Here is a 20,102-nt window from a genome sequence, read left to right as displayed (position 1 = left end):
CGCTGACCGGTGATCCTCTTTCTCTGCCCCGAGTGTGCCCGATCCCGGTTTCTAGTGCTGGCTTTAAGTATTTGGGGATCTATATTTCGCTTGACCCGGTGATACGCTATGAGCGTAACTTGTTGCCTCCACTCGCCCGGCTTCGGTCGGACGTCGCTGCATGGTGTGGTCTACCCTTGTCCCCCCTGGGACGGGCGGCCCTGTTCAAAATGATGTCTCTCCCCCGTTTTTTGTATGCCGTACAGAACACACTTGATCTAGTGCCGGCTAGCTACTTTCGTGAAATCGAGTGCCTCCAGAGAAAGGTTTGGGCTGGCCGACCCCGTATTGCGTTGGCTAAGCTTACGCTGCCCTGGTACGATGGGGGCATAGCGTTACCTGATATAAGAAGATACTACTGGGCATCTCAATTGAGCGCTGTGAACCACGCTATGTACGGTTCAGTTCTGAATCCTGCATTCGAGATGGACCGGTGGTTGTTACCCGGGGGAGATTACTACAGGGCTCTCTACTCTCGGGCGCTAGGAAGAATTTGACGGGTCCCACTGAAGTGGCTGTGCGGGTGTGGCGCAGCGCGACCGCGGCTACTGGAAGGGTAGATAAGCTGACCAGGGCGACCCCTCTGTTTGCCGCAGAGAGGCTTGGTGAATTGTGGACGTCAAAGGGTTTCGATAGGTGGGACTTCATCGGAATCAGCAAGGTAGGTGACCTCTGGGTTAAGAATAGAGTCAAGACCTTTGCTGAATTGCAACAGGAATACAGTTTGAATGACTCGGAATATTTTCGATACCTCCAGGTTCGTCATGCCATTGGGTCGGCTTTTCCGGCCGGTTCTGACATTCCGGAGAGCTCCCCCCTGGAAGACAGGGTGCTGGACGGCCATATTCCAGATAGCACTATCCCCCTTATTTATAAAAAAACTTATCAATGCTCGATCGGACTTGCTTGTTCAGCTTCGTGGAACCTGGACTACCGATGGGCTGGAACTGGATGATGAGGATTGGCAGGCTGCGATATCCTCTCCCAAAGAGGTCGCGATTCCGGCGCGTTTGCGACTCGTTCAGCTGAAGATTCTGCACCGCATCTATGTCACGGGTCCGCGACTGATGCGTATGGGTTTTTCTGAGGATGGACTGTGTCGGCGTGGCTGTGGTATGCTTGCTACCTTCCTCCACATCGTATGGGAATGTCCGGAAGTTGTGTCTTACTGGACTAGAGTGCATGCGGTGATGAGTGGGGTGACGAATGTTGAGTTGCTACCTGAAGCCCCGCGCTGTTTATTGAATGTATGGGAACCGAATGATTGCACTGTTGCTCAGACTCGGTGGGTTACGCTGGGAAACATGGTTGCGAAAAGGGACATTGCACAGTTGTGGGGATCTCCGAGGGCACCATCAGTCTCCAAATGGGAAGAAAATATGGACTGGTGCATGTTCAGAGAGAAGATTGTTTATGTCTCCCGTGGCAAGCCCAAAAAATGGGGTAGGATATGGGACCAATGGAATTCATACCGTGGGGAGATATGTGATTCCCCCCTTTATTGATCCCCCTGACACTCCTTGTTCCCCTTGACTGTACGTTTCGGCTCCCTCCTGTATCACATTATTGATATGTTTCTGGCTCTGGATCCCCCTCTCCCCACCCCCCCTTTATCTCCTGGAGGTTCTCCTGCTTTTCCATATTGCCTCTGATTGCCTCTCCCCGTATCGTATAGAACAGACACAACAATTTAGGACACAGCCTTGTTTTCCTCTTTTTCTTAGATATTTTTGTTTGCTTGTTTTAAAAATGAAACCTTTCCGTATCTTATCGTTATAGATTTGACCAATATAGTGTACCATTGCTGCCGGACCCTTGGTTGTCGGCTGATGAGCTGTGTAATGCTATACTGCTTTTCTGATATGTCACTGGCCGGCCCAGGGGGTTGTAGGCCTGTAATTGTATTTTCTTTATTGCTAAATAAAGGTTTAAAAAAAAAAACAAAAAAAAAAAGAGAATATTAATAAAACTGTCACAATAATCGAAGATTTCAACCAATAACAGTTATTTGTCGATTGTTTTTAGAAAATTCCTTGTGTCATCAATAAAGCAAACCAAGTGTAAAACAAGTAAACAAGTGACTCCTTTACATACATTAACATTTCAGTCAAGGCATTCATTTGCCCGTTGCCATATAACCTGCTACTTGGTGCCGTGCCACAACAGGCAACATTGATCTCTAAAAGCGGGAGATGTCAGATCACTGTCAATGTCTTACCTCACTGTGGGTCACCATTCTTTTCATAGTTACCCAAACATGGCCTACCTCTATAATATATAGGACGTTTGCGAAACGTTCGATATGCAGATAATTTGGCTAACTCTGTCCTAAGGGTAAATTGGGGGTGGCACTCTTGGCCACATTATTATGATTACTATGTGAGAATGAGAAGACCCATTAAACAACATTTTCTATGTCAATGACACCATTACTGGATGCAACTTTCTTCTGCACTACAGATATTGAAAGATCATCCACAGGTTGTGTGCTGGTCATCTGCAGTCAAAATCTGGGCTCCTTCAATCAAATAATAGACTGGCTTCATAAGCCACGAAGATAACCCGAGAGTCTCAATTTACTGGCCAGGTCATGAGGGCTATAATGATGGATAGCCTTGCAGACAAGTCATCCAATAGGTTCCTTACCTCAAAAGTACCCAAAGCAGTCCCCAGAGAAAGGAGACACATAATGAAACATGCACTCCCCCTACAAGCCTACCAGGAGCATCTAAAATGGCTTTCAAATGGGCAAGAAAGACTTAAGAAACACCCATCTAGTCTGATTTACCACCATCTATACTGGGCACCTGGCACTGTTGGGATTGATAAGGCAGGGCTGCCTATTCTCTCTCCAGATACCTTTAGATTGCTGAATTCTCCTCCACTATTCTTGACTAGAGTAGTTCTAGAATTCACGAAAGTCCTCTTTCCCACCTTTCCTCCAGCAACGAAAAATCCAATTAGACTGGGAACTCAACATGTTGAGAGGCTCTGCTAAGAATGCCTTTGAGCCCATCTATAAGCCATCACTTTAAATTCTGTCACAAAAGATGGTCTTTCTTTTAGCCATTAAGTCAACAAAACAGGTTAGAGAAATTCAGGTGGTTTGCATCAAATAGCCCTACCTAAAGTTTGAAAACAACAACATGAGTGTGAATACGAAGCCAAGATTCATCAAAAGGTTCCTTGAACTTTTCATCACAATGAATAGGTCTTTGCCAGCTTTTTTCTGTGCAAACTTCTGCTTCTTGAAAATATTCATATTCATAGATAGGGTAAAAGACTTTCGCCAACTTGACCAACTCTGATTACCCTCTGTCAAGGCATTGCTCGCTGAATCACAGTTTGCATTTTGTTTTGCAGTGTCAAAACTGGCCGTCCTAGATTTTGGTTTTAAAGTTTTAATGTATACCTTGTCACTCTAAAGCAGCAGACAACCTGTCAAATGGAAAAAGATGTGTCAGGGCAGGCATTCCATTTTAGGGATTTAGTGTACACTTAAGATACCTCACTGCAAATTTTGCAACCTTTCCATCAACAACATAGTCATCTGGTATAACAGTAGGTAAACAGACTTTCCCGTTTTGCTACTAGCTTAGGCACCAATTTCCAGACTGTGCAAGAGCATATATTTTTAAATGGATAATCAAGGCAGTAGATCGAGATTTTATTCTATTTTTGTTCTAGATAGTTCCAAAGTGACAAACTTGGTGATGCCTTACAAATAAAATCTGCAAGGATAATTAGGAGAATTGCCCGAATAATCTACGTGAACCTGGGTATCTATTTTAGACAGGAAAATGAGTTCTCTATACAAATTCCTGTATAACTACAATAACAATGACACTATTTCTGATGGTGCGCCTAGCGAGGACAAAGTTTGCCACAGGAGTTAATGATTCACAAAAGCACTGGACGGGTCAACATACAGAAGTGGAAATTACCAATCTTAGCCCTTGCTTATTAGAGGCCATATAAATTGACACACTATTCTACCATTCCCAAACCCCTCTTGAACCCATTCTGAGACTGTGTGATAACTATTATCCTCAACCTTACCCAAGATCTTAGCGGAAGAGGCTAGGAGGAAAATAATGTGGTAGCATTTGGGATCACTTTTAAGCCCTTTTTAAAAATCAAAATTACTAATGATCCCACACAGGTCATTGGGATATTTCCACTAACTGTGGCATTCAATACTTGCGTCAAAATAGGAGCCCATAAATCCGGCATATATTTGTACCCATCAACCGGGACTCCACCTGGTCCTGCTGCTTTCCTGCAGGCACTTTTCTCAATAGCCCTTACAACTTCATCCAGAGAGATCGCTTGTGAATGACTCACACTGTGAGTTGCACATATTTGATTTGGATCATTATCTGGGTGGAGTAAAATATATGATTGACTAAAAATGATCGATCTATGCTTGCATCGGTACATGTGAATCGAAATCAGGAGTTGTATTAACTTTCAGAAAGAGGGAATTCATAGACTGCCAAAATAATACGCATTTGTTTGTGGTCAAAGTTTTTTCGAGCTTTGACCAGTCCTCCTCTTGTAGCTATGTTTTCGTAGCAGATAATGCCTCTCTATATTTCTTACTGCATACTGTGACTACGAAATGATCTCTTGGGGGTGTGTTTCGGGCAAGTAAGAGATTTTTTGATGCTTACAAACAAGAATGGTCAAATTAGCCCCGCTGGCCTATCTTGCAATGACTGGCATTCAGTGTAAGATGAACATTAATACAGTTAGTAATCTTCTCGAATGCAATTTGAATGTTCCTAAAATTAGCTGCGGCGGATAAACAGGACTCAAGGTATTGCATTTTAACATGTATTATTATTTTGGTAAACTAACAAGGTTAGATGTTGGCCCATCTGAGGCATGACCCATTTGTTCTTGCTACTCCAATGTTACTTATGATATTATGACCGATGTGCTCACTGGTTAAAAATCGTATAGTGAGGACCAGCAGGTTATGGTCACTAACAGAATTAGGTTTGAATAAGAGATTAACCAGATTTGGAATACCATTTGTTGATAATGTAACATGATCGATAGTGGTGTTTGCTCCGTTACCAATAAAAGAATGATGACCAGACCATGGCATTACTATTATCTTCCAAAAGAGAAATTATATGTCAATAAAATACTATTCAGAGCATTCCCATATGTATTATGAGAAAGATTTAGCTGAACAACCTCAAGAACATTTGTAACACCACACACTTGTGCGGCAGAGTACATTTAGAGCTATTACATCGCCAAGCAAAAAGAGTGTTTATTGAGTCACTTTAGAAGGAATAAATGAAAACTTCCGGTTTAGTAATTACCGCAATACATGTAGAATCAACAAATCAAAAAAAGACTTAAAAGCACGGCTAATCACCCATGAGGGCATCCAGGGCTGGCAGCCCTGCTGCTGGCAGGGTTCCCTTGGACAGCCAGGTCTCGAGTCCTTTCAAAGTTCAAAGATGAATTCATAGGAGAGGTAGAAGCAGTGTATTTTGCACCTGGAGATAAAGCGCATCTTTTGCGCTTCACAGGCGGGCGTGCGTTAGAATGATACCACCTGTCAAGTTGCTGGGGACCTGCCCTGTGGACGGGGAAGGAGAGTTGTGCAGTGGTTTGGTCACTGCTGCCCCTGATAGGGTTGACTCTTCTAGATGAGGTGTTCCAGATGATGAAAGCTCCCTCATCAGGTGCTGTGATTCTGCTGTAGGTGCAGAGTTTACAGCTGTTACTGTGAGATAAAGTGGTCCCATTGTTGTTCCTTTGTTGGACTGGCTAAGGGTTCCATCAAGGGGAGATCCTCCACCAAGTTCCTCAACTGGGCTGCTGAGTCAGGAGTGACAGATAGGTGTCTCAGGAGTGACAGACAGGCGTCGCTCAACCAGTTCTAGTGCTTTGTTAACGCCTACTACACATTTAATGAAGCCATCCAGAGAGGAATTGAATAATGATTTAGGTGAGTCAGATCTGGATTTACGCTTCCCCATCATACAGTACGAGGGGTAAGGTAATCTGACTTCGAACTCACTCCAGCTCTACTGGACTCTCTTTAGCAGTCCCACAGACTCTCTCCACTCCCAGCCTCACAGGGCCGGGGCTCTAGAACCCCCCCGGATTCTTGATGACCCTGAGAAGTTGCTACAACCAGATGCAGATGCTTAAGTGAATGGCTGCCACACTGTGAGATGCTGTACATCACTAAGTCATAGGCATCAACAGCTGGGAAAGAAACGGTCAGAGATGGAAGATTACGGAGCAAAAACACACAGAAACATAAAGAACTGTCCAGCAAATGCTCACACACACATTCTGACTTACCTTCTCCCTTAGGTAACCACTGCCTCCAAACACAGCCACATTTCTTTTTAAGCTCAGATGAGAGTTTGATAAAAGTGATGTAACACACATTACAAGTTATTAAAAACTGTTGCTGATGCCAGTGTTGCCAGTGCTGGAGCCAGTGGAAGTCAATCAACCCTGAGCTATAAACCCAGATTTTTAGTCGGCTTCCTGACCCTCTGTCGCTTTTACATTCGGGCACTTCAGGCTTAGGGCTCGGGAGGATACACACTGTTTTTGTTAGCTCATTACTTGAGCAGTGTGTAACACCATAGCACGTATTGAACCTCATATCCTTGCCAGCCTAGCCACTCTCTCCGCTGCTCGCCAGCAAGCACTCAATGATGCTATGAGCACTATAGTTGCCGTAGACTCCTGTTCTGGTATCCTGCTTTGTTTTCTTACTGCGGTGCTAAAAATACTCAGTGAATCAAACAAAACAAAAAGGAAGCAAGCGGGGCAAAGAAGCAGGATGGCAAGAAGGCGTAAGGACTAAGACGAAGACTGGTGAAGCATGATCCGGAATTCTGACATGTCCACTGCGGGCAGGAACGAGTACAGGTTCGGAGAAAGAGGTTCTCACCAAATACTCAAGCTTTATTGGAGGATAAAAAACAAGTTACTTATGCAAGTGCAGTCAGCCATTTTAAGATGTAGGGTGGACAGCAGTCTTTATGAGATGTCGAACTATATAGTGACTGCACCAAACCTGGTCATGTTTGGTGTCAAACATGTTGGAATCATACCCCAACACCAATTCTGGTGCTAAAAGTATGATCCCATGTACTGGGGGCTCCTTAAGGGACGCCCCCATACACCCAGGGACAGCCTTTCAAGGTCTGCCAGCAAGCTAGTGCTGCTGCCAGTTACAGACATAAGTCTGCCCTCCAGATGCTGAGCTGAGCTCGAGCAGGTAAAAGGGAAAAGGGAAAACAATAGGTTTCCTGTCACCTCCCAGACAGGACTCAAATGTATTGGGCTGGGGTGGGGGCGCTTTCCAGCCCCATCAGACTGGTTTGAAGGGCACATTTGATGCCCTACTTGGGTACTCCTTTTTGAATCAGTTCAAGAAGCCTTGGTTTCAGCTCTGGTGTGAAACTGGATATAGGACAGGGGAGTATCCTCCCCTCTGTCAAGCCCCTCCTCTGGGAGGGACCCCCAAGTCGTTCCAACCCTTTCCCTAGAGTACTTATGGCCTCCCCTGTTGGTGGGTTCTCAGATTCGTCGTGGAACAAGACTCGCCTCTGAAACCACCGTCTGGACACTTGGACTTTGTTTGGCTGACTGGAACCAAGACTACATCAAGTAAGACTCCTGCTGCTCCTGGTCTCGCTGTTCTTCACGTTTTCTGCATATTCTGTGTCTGCACTTCATCCAGGTTCTCCAGGAGATCTGTGGGCATCAAGGACATCCAAAGTAATCTCCCTTGGAGTGAAGGAGTCACTTCCCTGCATCGACATGCGAAGACAAGAATTGGGGATCAACAGGATGCAAGAGGACATCATCCCCAGCATTGACTTGTAAGCTCTTACAGAAACTGACGTTTTTGATGACAGAAGCTGTGCCATGTCCTGAAGGCGTAAAATCCTTTCATGAGAGGGAAAGGCATTGCTGAGGTCTGTGTCGAGGCATGCCCCTAGAAAAGTTAGAGATTTGGAAGGGATGACAGAAGATTTTTCCAGATTGAGATGAAGCCCAAGAGAACAGAAGAGACTCCAACAGGCTTGTTTGGAGTGTTGGCCATCTGAAAGGTTGGAGTTTTATTAACCAATCGTCCAAATAGGAGGAACACTTGGTGACCGGAAAGTCGTAGAAAGGTTGCTACCTGGGCCATGCTCTTGGTGAAGACTCTGGGAGCAGATTTTAAACTGAAGGGTAGCACTTTGAATTGGTAATGGCATCTTGCCACTTCGACCTGAGAAGGTTTTGATGCCTGGGGTGTATGGGAATGTGGAAATAAACATCAAGAAGATAAAATCCCCTTTTTCCATGAGAAGAAGGATCTCTTGAAGAGCATCCTGAACTGTGATTATATAAACTTGTTCAGTAACCTGAGGTCCATGACCTGCCTCCATTTCCCCGTCTTCTTGATGAGGAAGAAGTGGGAGTAAAACCCCTGATTGAGCTGGTTGCGGGGTACTTCCTCTCGGCATTCGTGAAATAAGTGATTGTATCTCTTTTCTGAGATCAGAAAGATGACAAAGAGGAGCTTTACATGGTGGAACATTTGGAGAGTGTTGAACAAATTCTAGGGTGTCACCATGCTGAAAGATATCAAAAACCCACCTGACTAGATGGATTTCTATGGCGACTCATTGTCTTCTGTTGGAGTCTTGAGATCTCCCAGCTGATTGTTAGCATTTACGCCCTGAAGGTCTTAAATCAGAAGGTTGGATCGGTAGGCCTGGTTGCAAAATTATGGTTGGTAGGTGTCAATGTGAAAAGATTGGTACCACAGGTGAACTTGTGGCCCAGATAGGTATTGGAACTGAACTCTTAATCAGAAGGGCTGAAAACGGTGTTGCTGGAGATTGCCTAGCGATCTGGCCATAATGGACTGGAGCGCCTCATCTATGTGTTTTCCCAAAAATACATTCCCATCAAACTGCATGTCTAGTGCTTTGGCTTGCACTTCTGGATGGAAGGTGGTAGCCCTCAAACATCCCTGTCGACGCAACACTGCTTCTCCTGCCATCTGGCGAAATGCGGTGGATGACACATCCATTGCAACCCTGATGAGCACAGAAGAGGCTTTTTCACCTCCAAATAGAATAGATTTAGCCTCCTTCTTATCCTCCGGGAGATACTCCAACAGAGAGGAGATGTCAAACAATATCGGTCGGTCATATCTCCCTAGTATGGCCATAGCATTGGAAACTATAATGGCGGTGGCAGCAAGACAGAAAACCCATTACCAATGTTGTCAAGACTGTGTCCTTCTTTATACGGTGGGGCCGTGCATGGAGATGATGGATTTTTGGCTCGTTGCTGTGCTGCCTACATTATGACTGAATCCAACATGCAGGCGAGTTGTCAGGGGCCTGATGCTTTTTGTCTAGCTTTGGTACAAAAGCTGGTATAGTTGCTGGTGTTCTCACGCGCTGAAGGCCCTCCTGCCACAAAAAATCCACTATGGGAATTGCTCTAATGGTACGCTGAGTGCCCAATTTGAAATCATAGTGTTTTGCTGGCATAGGTAGATCATAGCGCTGGGAGGCACGTTCTAAAAGATCATGAAAACCACCAATATCTGAGGGTGGTGAATCTCCAGATGATGGGATAGGAGATGGCGACATGGGGGCTATATAATCGTCCCATTTACCATGAGTGTCCAGATCAGTATGGATTTCGCTTTTCTCCATCTGCTGGTGATCTATACCCTGGATGTCCTCAGTGATGAAGAGAGATGGAGGCAATACTTTTTCCCTTATGGACTTCGGAGTACTTTGGTCACCAAGGGTAGCAATAGGAACCTCTTGAGGAGGTGGAGGCTATTGACCAGTATTCGTGTCAGGAAAGCGCCCATAATAGTCATCTATCCTGGGTCGTAAGTCTGATACTAAAGAAACAGGTACATTTAACAGAGGGTTCCTGAAGGTGATGGTATTCCTCCTGTCGTTCGTCGTAGGGCTAATAGTCCTAATATGTTTTATGACTGATAGGGTGGGTAACACCTTTACTTTTTAATCAATCTTTCTTTATTTGGTTATTTGAGACTAACCATAAAAGAACAGAAAAAAACATTACATACAATACACAATCAACATACAATAGATGAATAAAAACAGATTCATTAATACATGCAACGTTAAAAATTCACAGAATTGAGATAACATATAGCATATTTGAGAAAAGATCCCACCGTAAGACAGTCATATCTGCAAACCTGCAGAGAAAATAAAAATCTGGTCTACATTGTGAGACCCCAGCTTTTTTAAAATAGGTGATAAAAATCTTTGCCTAAAAGTTTTAGACAATTTGCAAAACAAGGTAATGTGTACTAAAGTGTGGGGAGAAATATCACAGGGGCACACCAAAATGCTATTTTGATCACATTGGTCCAGCGGAAACCACATTTTTTTTTATCTCTCCCTCGTTTCATTTGTTGTTTTGTCCCCGCTCATGTATGGCATTTGTCTTTATAGAAACTTTAACACCTGGTTGGAATTGAAATGGCATACACAAGAATAGATGTTCGGAAAAGATGACTGTATGGATATGTAACAACTTTTCTTCAACCATTTTTAAGGTTTATTTACTTTAAAATTTGTAAAATAGTCTTGTTCATAACTACTATACAAACTTTGCATGTGCACTGTGTTTATTTTAATGAAAAAAATGTATAGCACACTAAACATAAGGATTAACCCTAATTCCCATTATCGTCATAAGAAAGCACATGTATTCTGAATTCATTTCAATTATGTTAATACAGGACATATCTCCATATGCCAGACCCGGGATACACTAGCGCAAAATGGCTTTTAATTTTGACATGTGATTAAACATGAACAAACAGTTTGAAGTTGATTGAATACTATTTAAACATATTACACTTTTGTTCTACGGTAGCGCATCCGGGTATGGTTCACATGACGTGGTTCCAGCTCTCTTTGTTTCTTTTTTTACGCACATCGACGGAGCGCGATACCAGCTTTGCACATCTAATTATTTGCCATTGAGTACTTGAGACAAGAAAAACTATTGAAATGAGGATGTGCATTCTGTCACCTATTGATGTTTATATTATTATTTCATCCTCCCGATAGTTCGCACCCTGGTTAAGAGCACGTTTGGGATGAAAAGATAAGTAAAAAATGGGTTTGAAATGTCAGAATCACGAGAGGTTCACTTGGTTCATGGCTCAAGGAATGGACATGATCAATCAGTTTGAACAACTCGCATATGTTGTTTAAACATCAATGGTTAAATTAAACAGAATTTACCATACGTATGGGCTGTACACAATTGATGTTTGTTTTATTACATCCCATAGGTATAATTTTATTGATTACATATGCTTCTATTTTTTAGATTAGTTTTAGATGACACGCAGCAAGTTTTTTTTTTTTTTCAATTTCATGGGGGGAGTGTTCACATGGTATGTTTAGACCAATTAGTATAGGTTTAAAGCGGAGGACGTTTATTTTTGTGATTTGAATTGTCAACGATTGTTTGAAGCAGTATGGCGTTTCCAACCTCAGTAATCAAATTTGGTTTATTTTGAGTACGGATGTGGGTTCATTCTTTTTGGGAAGCATGTTGTTAGCGCAGGCACGGATTATGAGCAGGGGACATAATTTACTTTCAATTTAGGCTCACCGTGTGTTCATGAAGGTTTGTTATAATTTATGGTATTTCATTTTGGCACGTGGTAATTTGAATGAATACAACTGAATTAACAGCAGAGGAATGGTTAATCTGATGTAAGTTTTTTTGCTCTACAAATACCGTGACAAAAGGCAATGGCCCGAATTGCATTGGGTAGATTTTCATTACATTGATTTATGAAAAAATGTGAACCGCCATAAGAATGCCTAGAAGGGCACTTTATTGAACTGTCTACATGAACTTGATACTTGGAAATGAATATGCTACTTACCAGTATGCATCTGTTCTTGGCATGTAGGGCTGCTGACATTCATATCTATAGCATAGATCGCCGCCTAGTGTTGAGTCCGGATGATTGCACATTGTTGTCCTGGAAGAGTCTTCGAAGTATCACGAGATAGGTGGCTCCTCCCCTGGACTACAGTGCGCATGGGCATCGACTCCATCCCCAGATTGTTTTTAGCCATTGGCGAAGATGGAGTGTAACAGTGTGAGCAATGACCATGCTAAGAGTAAGTGTAAATTCTGCAGCCGCTACAGGCGCCGGGGAGGAGGGCGGGCGATATGAATGTCAGCAGCCCTACATGCCAAGAACAGATGCATACTGGTAAGTAGCATATTCAGTTCGAGGCATGTGGGCTGCTGAATTCATATCTATAGCATAGAATAAATAGCAGTCCCTCCATTAACGGCGGCCGCCTGTGCCAGCTGCAGACGTTTGAAAAAGTGTCTTAAGAACAGCCTGCCCTACAGCTGCTTGGAGTGCACATCTACACAGTAGTGTTTAGTAAATGTGTGTGGTGTAGACCATGTGGCTGCTCTACAAATATCTTCCAAAGGGATATTACCAAGGAAAGCCATGGAGGCCCCCAACTTGCGGGTGGAGTGGGCTCTGGGGGGGACCGTTAAAGTGCGCTTAGCCTTGTGATAGCAAATCTGAATACACTTAACGATCCACCTGGCTATACCTGCTTTGGAAATGGGGTTGCCTTTGTGCTGGGCTGAAAAGGCAACAAAGAGTTGTTGTGTCTTCCTAAAATCTTGGTCCTATCGATGTAGTACATCAAAGCTCGTTTGACATCAAGAGTGTGGAGCATTCTTTCGGCTACTGTCTCTGGGTTTTGAAAGAACGCGGGCAGCTCAATGGTCTGATTGACATGGAACTGCGAAACCACTTTAGGAAGAAATTTAGGGTTAGTGCGCAGCACCACCCTGTTGGAGTCAATTTGAATGAATGGCTCCTGTACAGTGAGCGCCTGTAGCTCACTAACACGTCGCAGAGACGTAATGGCAATGAGAAAAGCCACTTTCCATGTTAAGAACTGAATCTCACACGAATGTAGAGGCTCAAAAGGTGAGCCCATCAACCTGGTGAGGACCACATTGAGGTTCCATACAGGAGCTGGCGGGGTCCTGGGAGGGATGACCCGTTTCAGTCCTTCTAGGAAGGCTTTAATGGCAGGCACTCTGAAAACGGAGAGATGCTGCCTGTTTTGGAGATAAGCCGCTATGGCGGATAAGTGTATCCGAATGGAAGCATATGCTAGATTGCATTTGTAAAGATGTAACAAATAACAGATGATGTTGGGAGTGGATGCATCTAGCGGGTTGATGTTGTGTTCAGTACAGTAAATGACAAACCGCTTCCATTTCGCCGCATAGGAAGCTCTGGTGGTGGGATTTCTTGCCTCCCGTATGATATCCATGCATTCAGGAGGCAAGTTAAGGTAGCCAAATTCTAAGACTTCAGGAGCCAGATCGCCAGGTTGAGCTGTTGCGGATCTGGATGCTGAATGTCGCCACGGCTCTGCGTCAAAAGCCTAGGTGTGAGGTGCAGCCTTTGATGCGGTACCACGGAGAGTTCTAGAAACGTGGTGTACCATGGTTGGCGTGCCCACGTTGGAGCAACCAGGATGAGTGTCATCGAGTGTTGCTTTAGCTTTCGTGCCACCAGCGGTATGAGAGGTGCTGGAGGAAAAGCGTATGCAAATCTGCCTGACCAGTTCATCCATATCGCATTGCCCTGCGACTGTGGGTGAGGGAATCTGGCGGCAAAGCTTTGGCATTTTGCCTTTTCCCTTGTGGCAAACAGGTCTATCTCTGGATGACCCCACTGCTGGAAGTACGGGTGGAGTACTGATGGATGTATCTCCCACTCGTGCATTTGGTGGCTGTACCTGCTGAGCAGATCCGCCATCTGATTGTCCTTGCCCGGGAGGTGTTCCGCCATGAGGAAGATGTTCCTCTGAATGGCCCACTTCCACATGCTCTGAGCCAGATGAGACAACTGCGGAGAGTGTGTACCTCCCTGCTTTTGAATGTAGTACATGGCCGGTCATGTTGTCCGTCCGGATCAACACGACTTTGTTGCACAGATGTACTTTGAATGCCTTCAATGCCATGAAGATTGCCATCAGTTCTAGGTAGTTGATGTGCATCTTCTTTTGCTGTGTTGTCCATAGTCCCTGCACCGTATAGTGGAGTACATGAGCTCCCCATCCCTGGAGAGATGCGTCCGTCGTCAGGATAATCTGTGGCACAGGCTCCTGGAACGGTCGGCCCTTGCAAAGGTTGTGTGGATTCTACCAATGCAGAGAGCTGTATGCCCGACCGGTCACCAAAACTAGGTCGTTCAACTGTCCTTGAGCCTGAGTCCACTGATGAGCCAAGCATTCTTGGAGCGGACGCATATGTAGCCTCGCGTGCGGGACTATGAAGATGCAGGAGGCCACCATGCCTATCAACTGCATGAACACTCTTGCAGGAAGCGAGTGTTGCGGTCTGAACTTTTGGATCAGTGACTGAATGCTGTCGATCCTCACAGAATTTGGCTGAGCTGTGGCTGCCAGAGTATCGATCGTGGCACCCAGATATTGCCGCACATGGGCTGGCTGAAGGTGCGACTTGGGTTAATTCAGTGAGAACCCTAGATCGTGAAGAAGGTGAATGGTGTGGGACATGTTGGCGGCGCACTGCTGGGCCGACTTTGCTTGGACAAGCCAGTCGTTCAGATAAGGGTAAACGTGAACGTTCTGCCTCCTGAGGTGCGCAGCTACTGTCGCCAGACACCCTGGGTGCCGTGTTCACCCCGAAAGGTAGGACCTTGAACTGATAATGCCGACCCTGAATGGTGAACCTGAGGTATTTTCTGTGTGATGGATGCAGTGGAATGTGGAAATATGCATCCTTGAGATCCAAGGTTGCGAGAAAGTCTCCCTGATTGAGCAACGGGAGAACCTGCTGCAGTGTGAGCATATGAAAGTGTTCTGATAGAATGTACTGATTCAGGGGTCTGAGGTCCAGTATGGGTCTGAGGGACCCGTCCTTCTTTGGGATTAAGAAGTACAGGGAGTACACTCCCGTGCCTTCTTCCTCCACCGGCACGAGCTCGATTGCCCCTTTTTGCAGCATGACGAGTACCTCCTGCTGCAATAAGTGCAAATGCTCTGTGGACATAGGACGGTGTTTTGGTGGCATGTTGGGTGGAGTGGATGTTAACTCCCGACAATAAGCGAACTGGATAAGTTTCCTGACCCACCTGTCTGTGGTGATGGATTTCCAGACCGGCAGGAACTGCTGGAGTCTCCCCCCGACAGGTGTAGTATGGTCGGGGGGCAGTGACAGGGCGTCACTGTTTGTTGGGGTGGAGGAGCGGGAGTTGTTGTTTCCACGACCTCTGCCCTTGGTGCTGTTGCCCCGATAGCCGCCTCTACTCTGCTTGGTGTAAGAGGACTGCGCCCCACCTTTATTGTATTGCGTTTGCTGGGACATCTGGCCTCTGGAAACACCTCTATTGCTTGAGCGACGAAAAGTACTGCCCCGAAACTGCTGGGACTGGAGAGCCCCCATGGACTTTGCAGTCTCGGTATCCTTCTTTATCTTTTCCAAGGTGGTATCCACCTCAGGACCAAATAACCTATCTGGGTTTACTGGCTGATTGAGGATGGTGGTTTGTATCTCCAGCTTGAAACCGGAGATTCTGAGCAAGGCCTGACGTCTCAACATCACACTGGTGTTAATGGCCCTGGCCCCGGTGTCTGCCACGTCCAGTGCAAATTTAATAGAAGCGTTGGAGATGAGCTTCCCTTCCTGAATAAGCATCTCAGCTGCCTCTTTATACTGATCTGGAAGATGTTGTAACAGGGTCTCTAGTGTGTCATAGTGCGCCCTGTCATATCTGGCCAGGAGTGCCCGAGTGTTTGAGATACGCCAGACATTGGCCGCTTAAGCCGCCACCCTCTTCCATGATGCCTCCAGCACTTTAGATTCCTTGTCAGGGGGAAGAGCATCACCAGTGGTCTGCGAGTTCGCCCTCTTCCGGGCATTAGAAACGACCAGAGAGTCCAATGGCAACTGGCCCTTGATGTAGGTAGGGTCGCCAGGTGCCGGCTTATATTTCTTTTCAATCCTAGGGTTGATCACCCTGGCCCGTGTGGGTTCCTTAAAAATGTCTGCAGCATGTTTTATAACCCCTTTCAGCATGGGGAGAGTCTTGACAGTCTTTTCTGCTGTGGAAAAGGTATCAAAGAGGAAGTCCACTTCGATAGGGTCAGCATGCAGCGGGACGTCGTGGTTTTTAGCCACCCTCTCAATTAGAGCATTAAATGCCGCAGAATCCTCAGTAGGAGAGGTTTTGACATTGTACACCTGAGGGTCCTGGGCAGTTTGCCGATCCCCTGGGTCACCTGCATCTGCCCATGAGTCTTGGTGATCCTCAGGATGTGTTGGCAGGAAAGTTATACTCCTCGTCATCACCTTCTCCACCCTCCACATCTGAATAAGCAATCGGCTCCACTAGAACTGGGGATTCTGTAGCAGGCTTCTTGCGCTTCAAAGGAATCGTGTAGGACTCCAAAGGCTGGGTTGCCGTGATCTTCCTCTTGTAGAGGGTAAGTTTCCCGGTGTCGGCGTCGATAAAGTGTTCCGACTGCTCCTCCACCAAGGGTTGTCGATGCTTTAAGCTCCCAAGCGGCTGAAAAGGCTTCGACGCCGTAGACACTTGCACGGGCGCTTCGGCGACCGACCGTGGTGCGAAGGCCTTCGGTGCTATCTTCGGCGGCAACGTAAACAGGAGTGGCGTCGAAGACTTTGGCGTTGTGGCAGCTGGCTTCATGGTGGAAGCATCCTTCGGAGCGGCCGCAGAAGCCTTGTTCCTGATGCGTTGTAGAGAGTCCGACACCTGCTTCGTGAAGGAAGCAGACGGTTTCGTCGACCCGACAGACGTCTTCGGTCCACCAGCGAGTGAAGGCTCGAGCGTCGATGCCTTGTTCTTATCCGGCCGAGGTACAGGATCAGCCCTTTTCGGCGCGCTGTGCCCTCCTTCCGTGCCGACGGCCTTCGGCGCCGACGTTTTCGTGTCGGGGGCCTTGACTACTGGGTGTGGGGCCCCAGTCTTCGGTTCGACGCCCTTGGTCGATTTTGGCTCGACGCCCTTGACCGACTTTGACTCGGCGCCCTTGACCGACTTTGGCTCGGCGCCCTTGGTCGACTTCCCCGGGTCGACAGCGTTCTTCGGCTTTGGCTGCCCCGACGTATCGGAGGACGAGGAGGCGGCCGGAGGGACAGGCGTCTTCTGTTTCGATGGCGTCTCTATTACTTTCGTTTTCGTCGACACCCAAGGTTTCAGTTTCGGTTTCGTTTTGACCAACGACGGCTCCGCAGAAGTGTCCGTAGCCGGGCCCGTAGGCGAGGCCGTGGATCTGGGTGGAAGGTCTTGGGTAAGGCCGCATGGCGATCCCTCGACCTGAGCCTTAGTGATTGTTCTATCGGGGCTTAGCTCTTCACATGAGCTGTCTTCCGTGGCCCCATAGGCCTCATTGTCGTCTCTTACCTCGTCGACGACTTCTTCTGCATCGAGCACTTCGACGTCCGCGTCGTAGTCGATCTCCTCCGCTGGAGGGGAAATCTGCATATGAACTTCTTGTTCGTCTGCTTCTTCTCTGTCGAAGATGTCCACCGGTGCCGGGGCTGACTGTCGGGCCTCCTGGCACGCCACGCGCCGAAGTCGGATCGTCTTCTTTGATCGAAACCTGGAACAAGCCATACAGTTGGCTTCATCGTGGTCCGACGACAGGCACTTGTTGCACACCGGGTGGACGTCGATGTGTGGATACTTCGATCCGCACACGGGACATTTCTTGAACGGACTCCGTTCCATGATGTGTCATCGAAAGTCTTGCTGCGTCGACTGGGCCTCGAGCACCGAAGAGCCACGCGACTCCTCTGAACGTCCGATTCGGGAACTGAGCCGGAACAGAGCTGGGCACCGAACGCAAAACAATACCGACGGTATAGGAAAAAGGCCTTCAGGCCTTAAGAAAAGTCTATATCGATTCCGAACTGGAGATAACGAATATGCATCCGAACCCAATGGCGGAAAAAAACAATCTGGGGATGGAGTCGATGCCCATGCGCACTGTAGTCCAGGGGAGGAGCCACCTATCTCGTGATACTCCGAAGACTCTTCCAGGACAACAATGTGCAATCATCCGGACCCAACACTAGGCGGCGATCTATGCTATAGATATGAATTCAGCAGCCCACATGCCTCGAACAAAACATTTCAATAAAGACTGGATCACGTAAACAAACATTTGAAGTTGATTGAATACTGTTTAAACATATTCCAATTTTGTTCTACATTTGTGCCTCTCGGGTGTGGTTCACATGACGTGGCTCCAGCTTCCTTGGATTCTTATTCTATGAGCATGGGCGGAGCGGATACCGGTTTGCACACCTATTTATTTGCCTTTGAGCACTTGAAAACAGAAAAACTATTTAAGTGAGGTGTGCATTCTCTCACCTATGATGTTTATATCTCTATGTGCCTCATTAAAAGCTACGTTTGTTAACATGAATTCGTTGATACACATACTTCTATGAAAACAAGACATTTCAATTAATAAATGGAGACAACTAAGGCCAAACATATGACAAAGGCGAAACATTATACAAACAAAAGGTTGAAATCTGACCAGGACAAAGTACTGGTCATTACCAATTCTAATGCAAACAATGCACATTTAGAACCAACTAGAGTAGAGCTAGTCACGTTACTGGGCATGGATGTTAAACAGGCATCAATAGTGGAAAACATCAGAGGGCATGTTTGACTGGTTGAAGAGACACAAGGATCCACTAGACGGAAAGGACAGAACTAGGCTACAGAACAGTCTGGGCCCAACAGGTACTGTGCATTGTTTCGAGGGTGATTTCCACAAAAAGAGACCCACAAGGACTAGGATGGCCTGCATGGCCTCAAAAACATTCCCAAGTTTCTGCAGATATTACACAAAAAGGAGGAAGTCTTGATAAGAAGACAAAATTAGTAGTGGGTATGTGAACATTGTGATTTGCTGATAAATTATATGCAAAACTAAAGGTAGGTGTTGGCTAATTTTACTGAATTCACAAACTTCATTTCACATTCCGTGTGTTGGTGCTCAAAAAGTTTGAAATCCAATCAGAGTTAGGGAATTAAAATTAAATGCAAGAAATGTAATCTACTCACTGTATCCCCTGAGATGTACTCTACTGTGCCCAGACGACAAGTGACTTCACGCATTTGCTTCAGCTCTGGCAGTTCGGCTATCCGCCCATACACAGCCTTTACCCGGCAGAAGGCAGTCCCTGCCTCAGACTTACGATCTGGATTGCGCTTCTTCCAGTTACCAGATTTGTCTTTCATGTCTTTAATAAGAGCAACAAGTTCTTTATTCCACTCCTGTATATTAAACAAGAAAAAGGTCAAAAGAATAATTAACTATAAATACAAATATAAACATCAGATAAATCAGCATACCAAAAGATTAGATTTACAGCTTAGATCATACGCTAATTTATCCAGCAATGCTCCTTCTAGTCTCTCTTTCTCAGAACAATCTCTATAATCGAAAAGAACAAAGCAGAGGCATGGCACAAAAATGGAGCCCACGCACAAGGGCAGTTCCATCACTCCATGCCCTGTCCCCAATAATCCTGCCATATTTTTGCTCTGCTAAAATTGAATGCACAGATTGGTTTGGAAGGGAGCCTTTAGCAGACTCCAGACCTCCATATGATCCAGTCAACCTTCCAACTCCATTCTGGCCACAGCATTAAGATGCATCTTCTCCAAGTAAGGCCCTTCTTTTGGTAAAATGCCTACAGCTTCAGAAAGGCCCTACAGTGCAGGGGTCCAGGGGTAATAGCTGGGATTAAGGACAGTAGAACACACACAACACAGGCTAGGTGATAAGAGTGAGAAAGAACCCCTCAAGAGTATGACATAATTCTTTACAAATGGTGCCCACTTTCCTGTGTGGTATCTATAACATGGCCTCTGGTGAATCAACAACAAGCTCATAATTTGTTGGGCAACCTCATTAGACTAGTTCTCA

General features: G+C 46.0%; 1 protein-coding gene across 4 annotated transcripts in view; it reads right to left on the bottom strand.

Annotated features, from left to right (window-relative positions):
• Positions 1-20,102, bottom strand: part of NUGGC (nuclear GTPase, germinal center associated) — a 1,180,213-nt gene that overhangs the window by 778,189 nt on the left and 381,922 nt on the right. For all 4 annotated transcript variants that reach the window (XM_078686520.1, XM_078686521.1, XM_078686519.1 and 1 more), the window contains exon 9: positions 19,235-19,447. In XM_078686520.1, the coding sequence (XP_078542646.1) occupies positions 19,235-19,447 (213 nt within the window). The remainder of the gene's footprint in view (positions 1-19,234; positions 19,448-20,102) is intronic.

This window comes from Lissotriton helveticus, chromosome 4_1 (genome assembly GCF_964261635.1).
Source record: "Lissotriton helveticus chromosome 4_1, aLisHel1.1, whole genome shotgun sequence".
Classification (NCBI taxonomy): Eukaryota; Metazoa; Chordata; class Amphibia; order Caudata; family Salamandridae; genus Lissotriton; species Lissotriton helveticus.
This window is presented reverse-complemented; position numbering and strand designations above follow the sequence as displayed.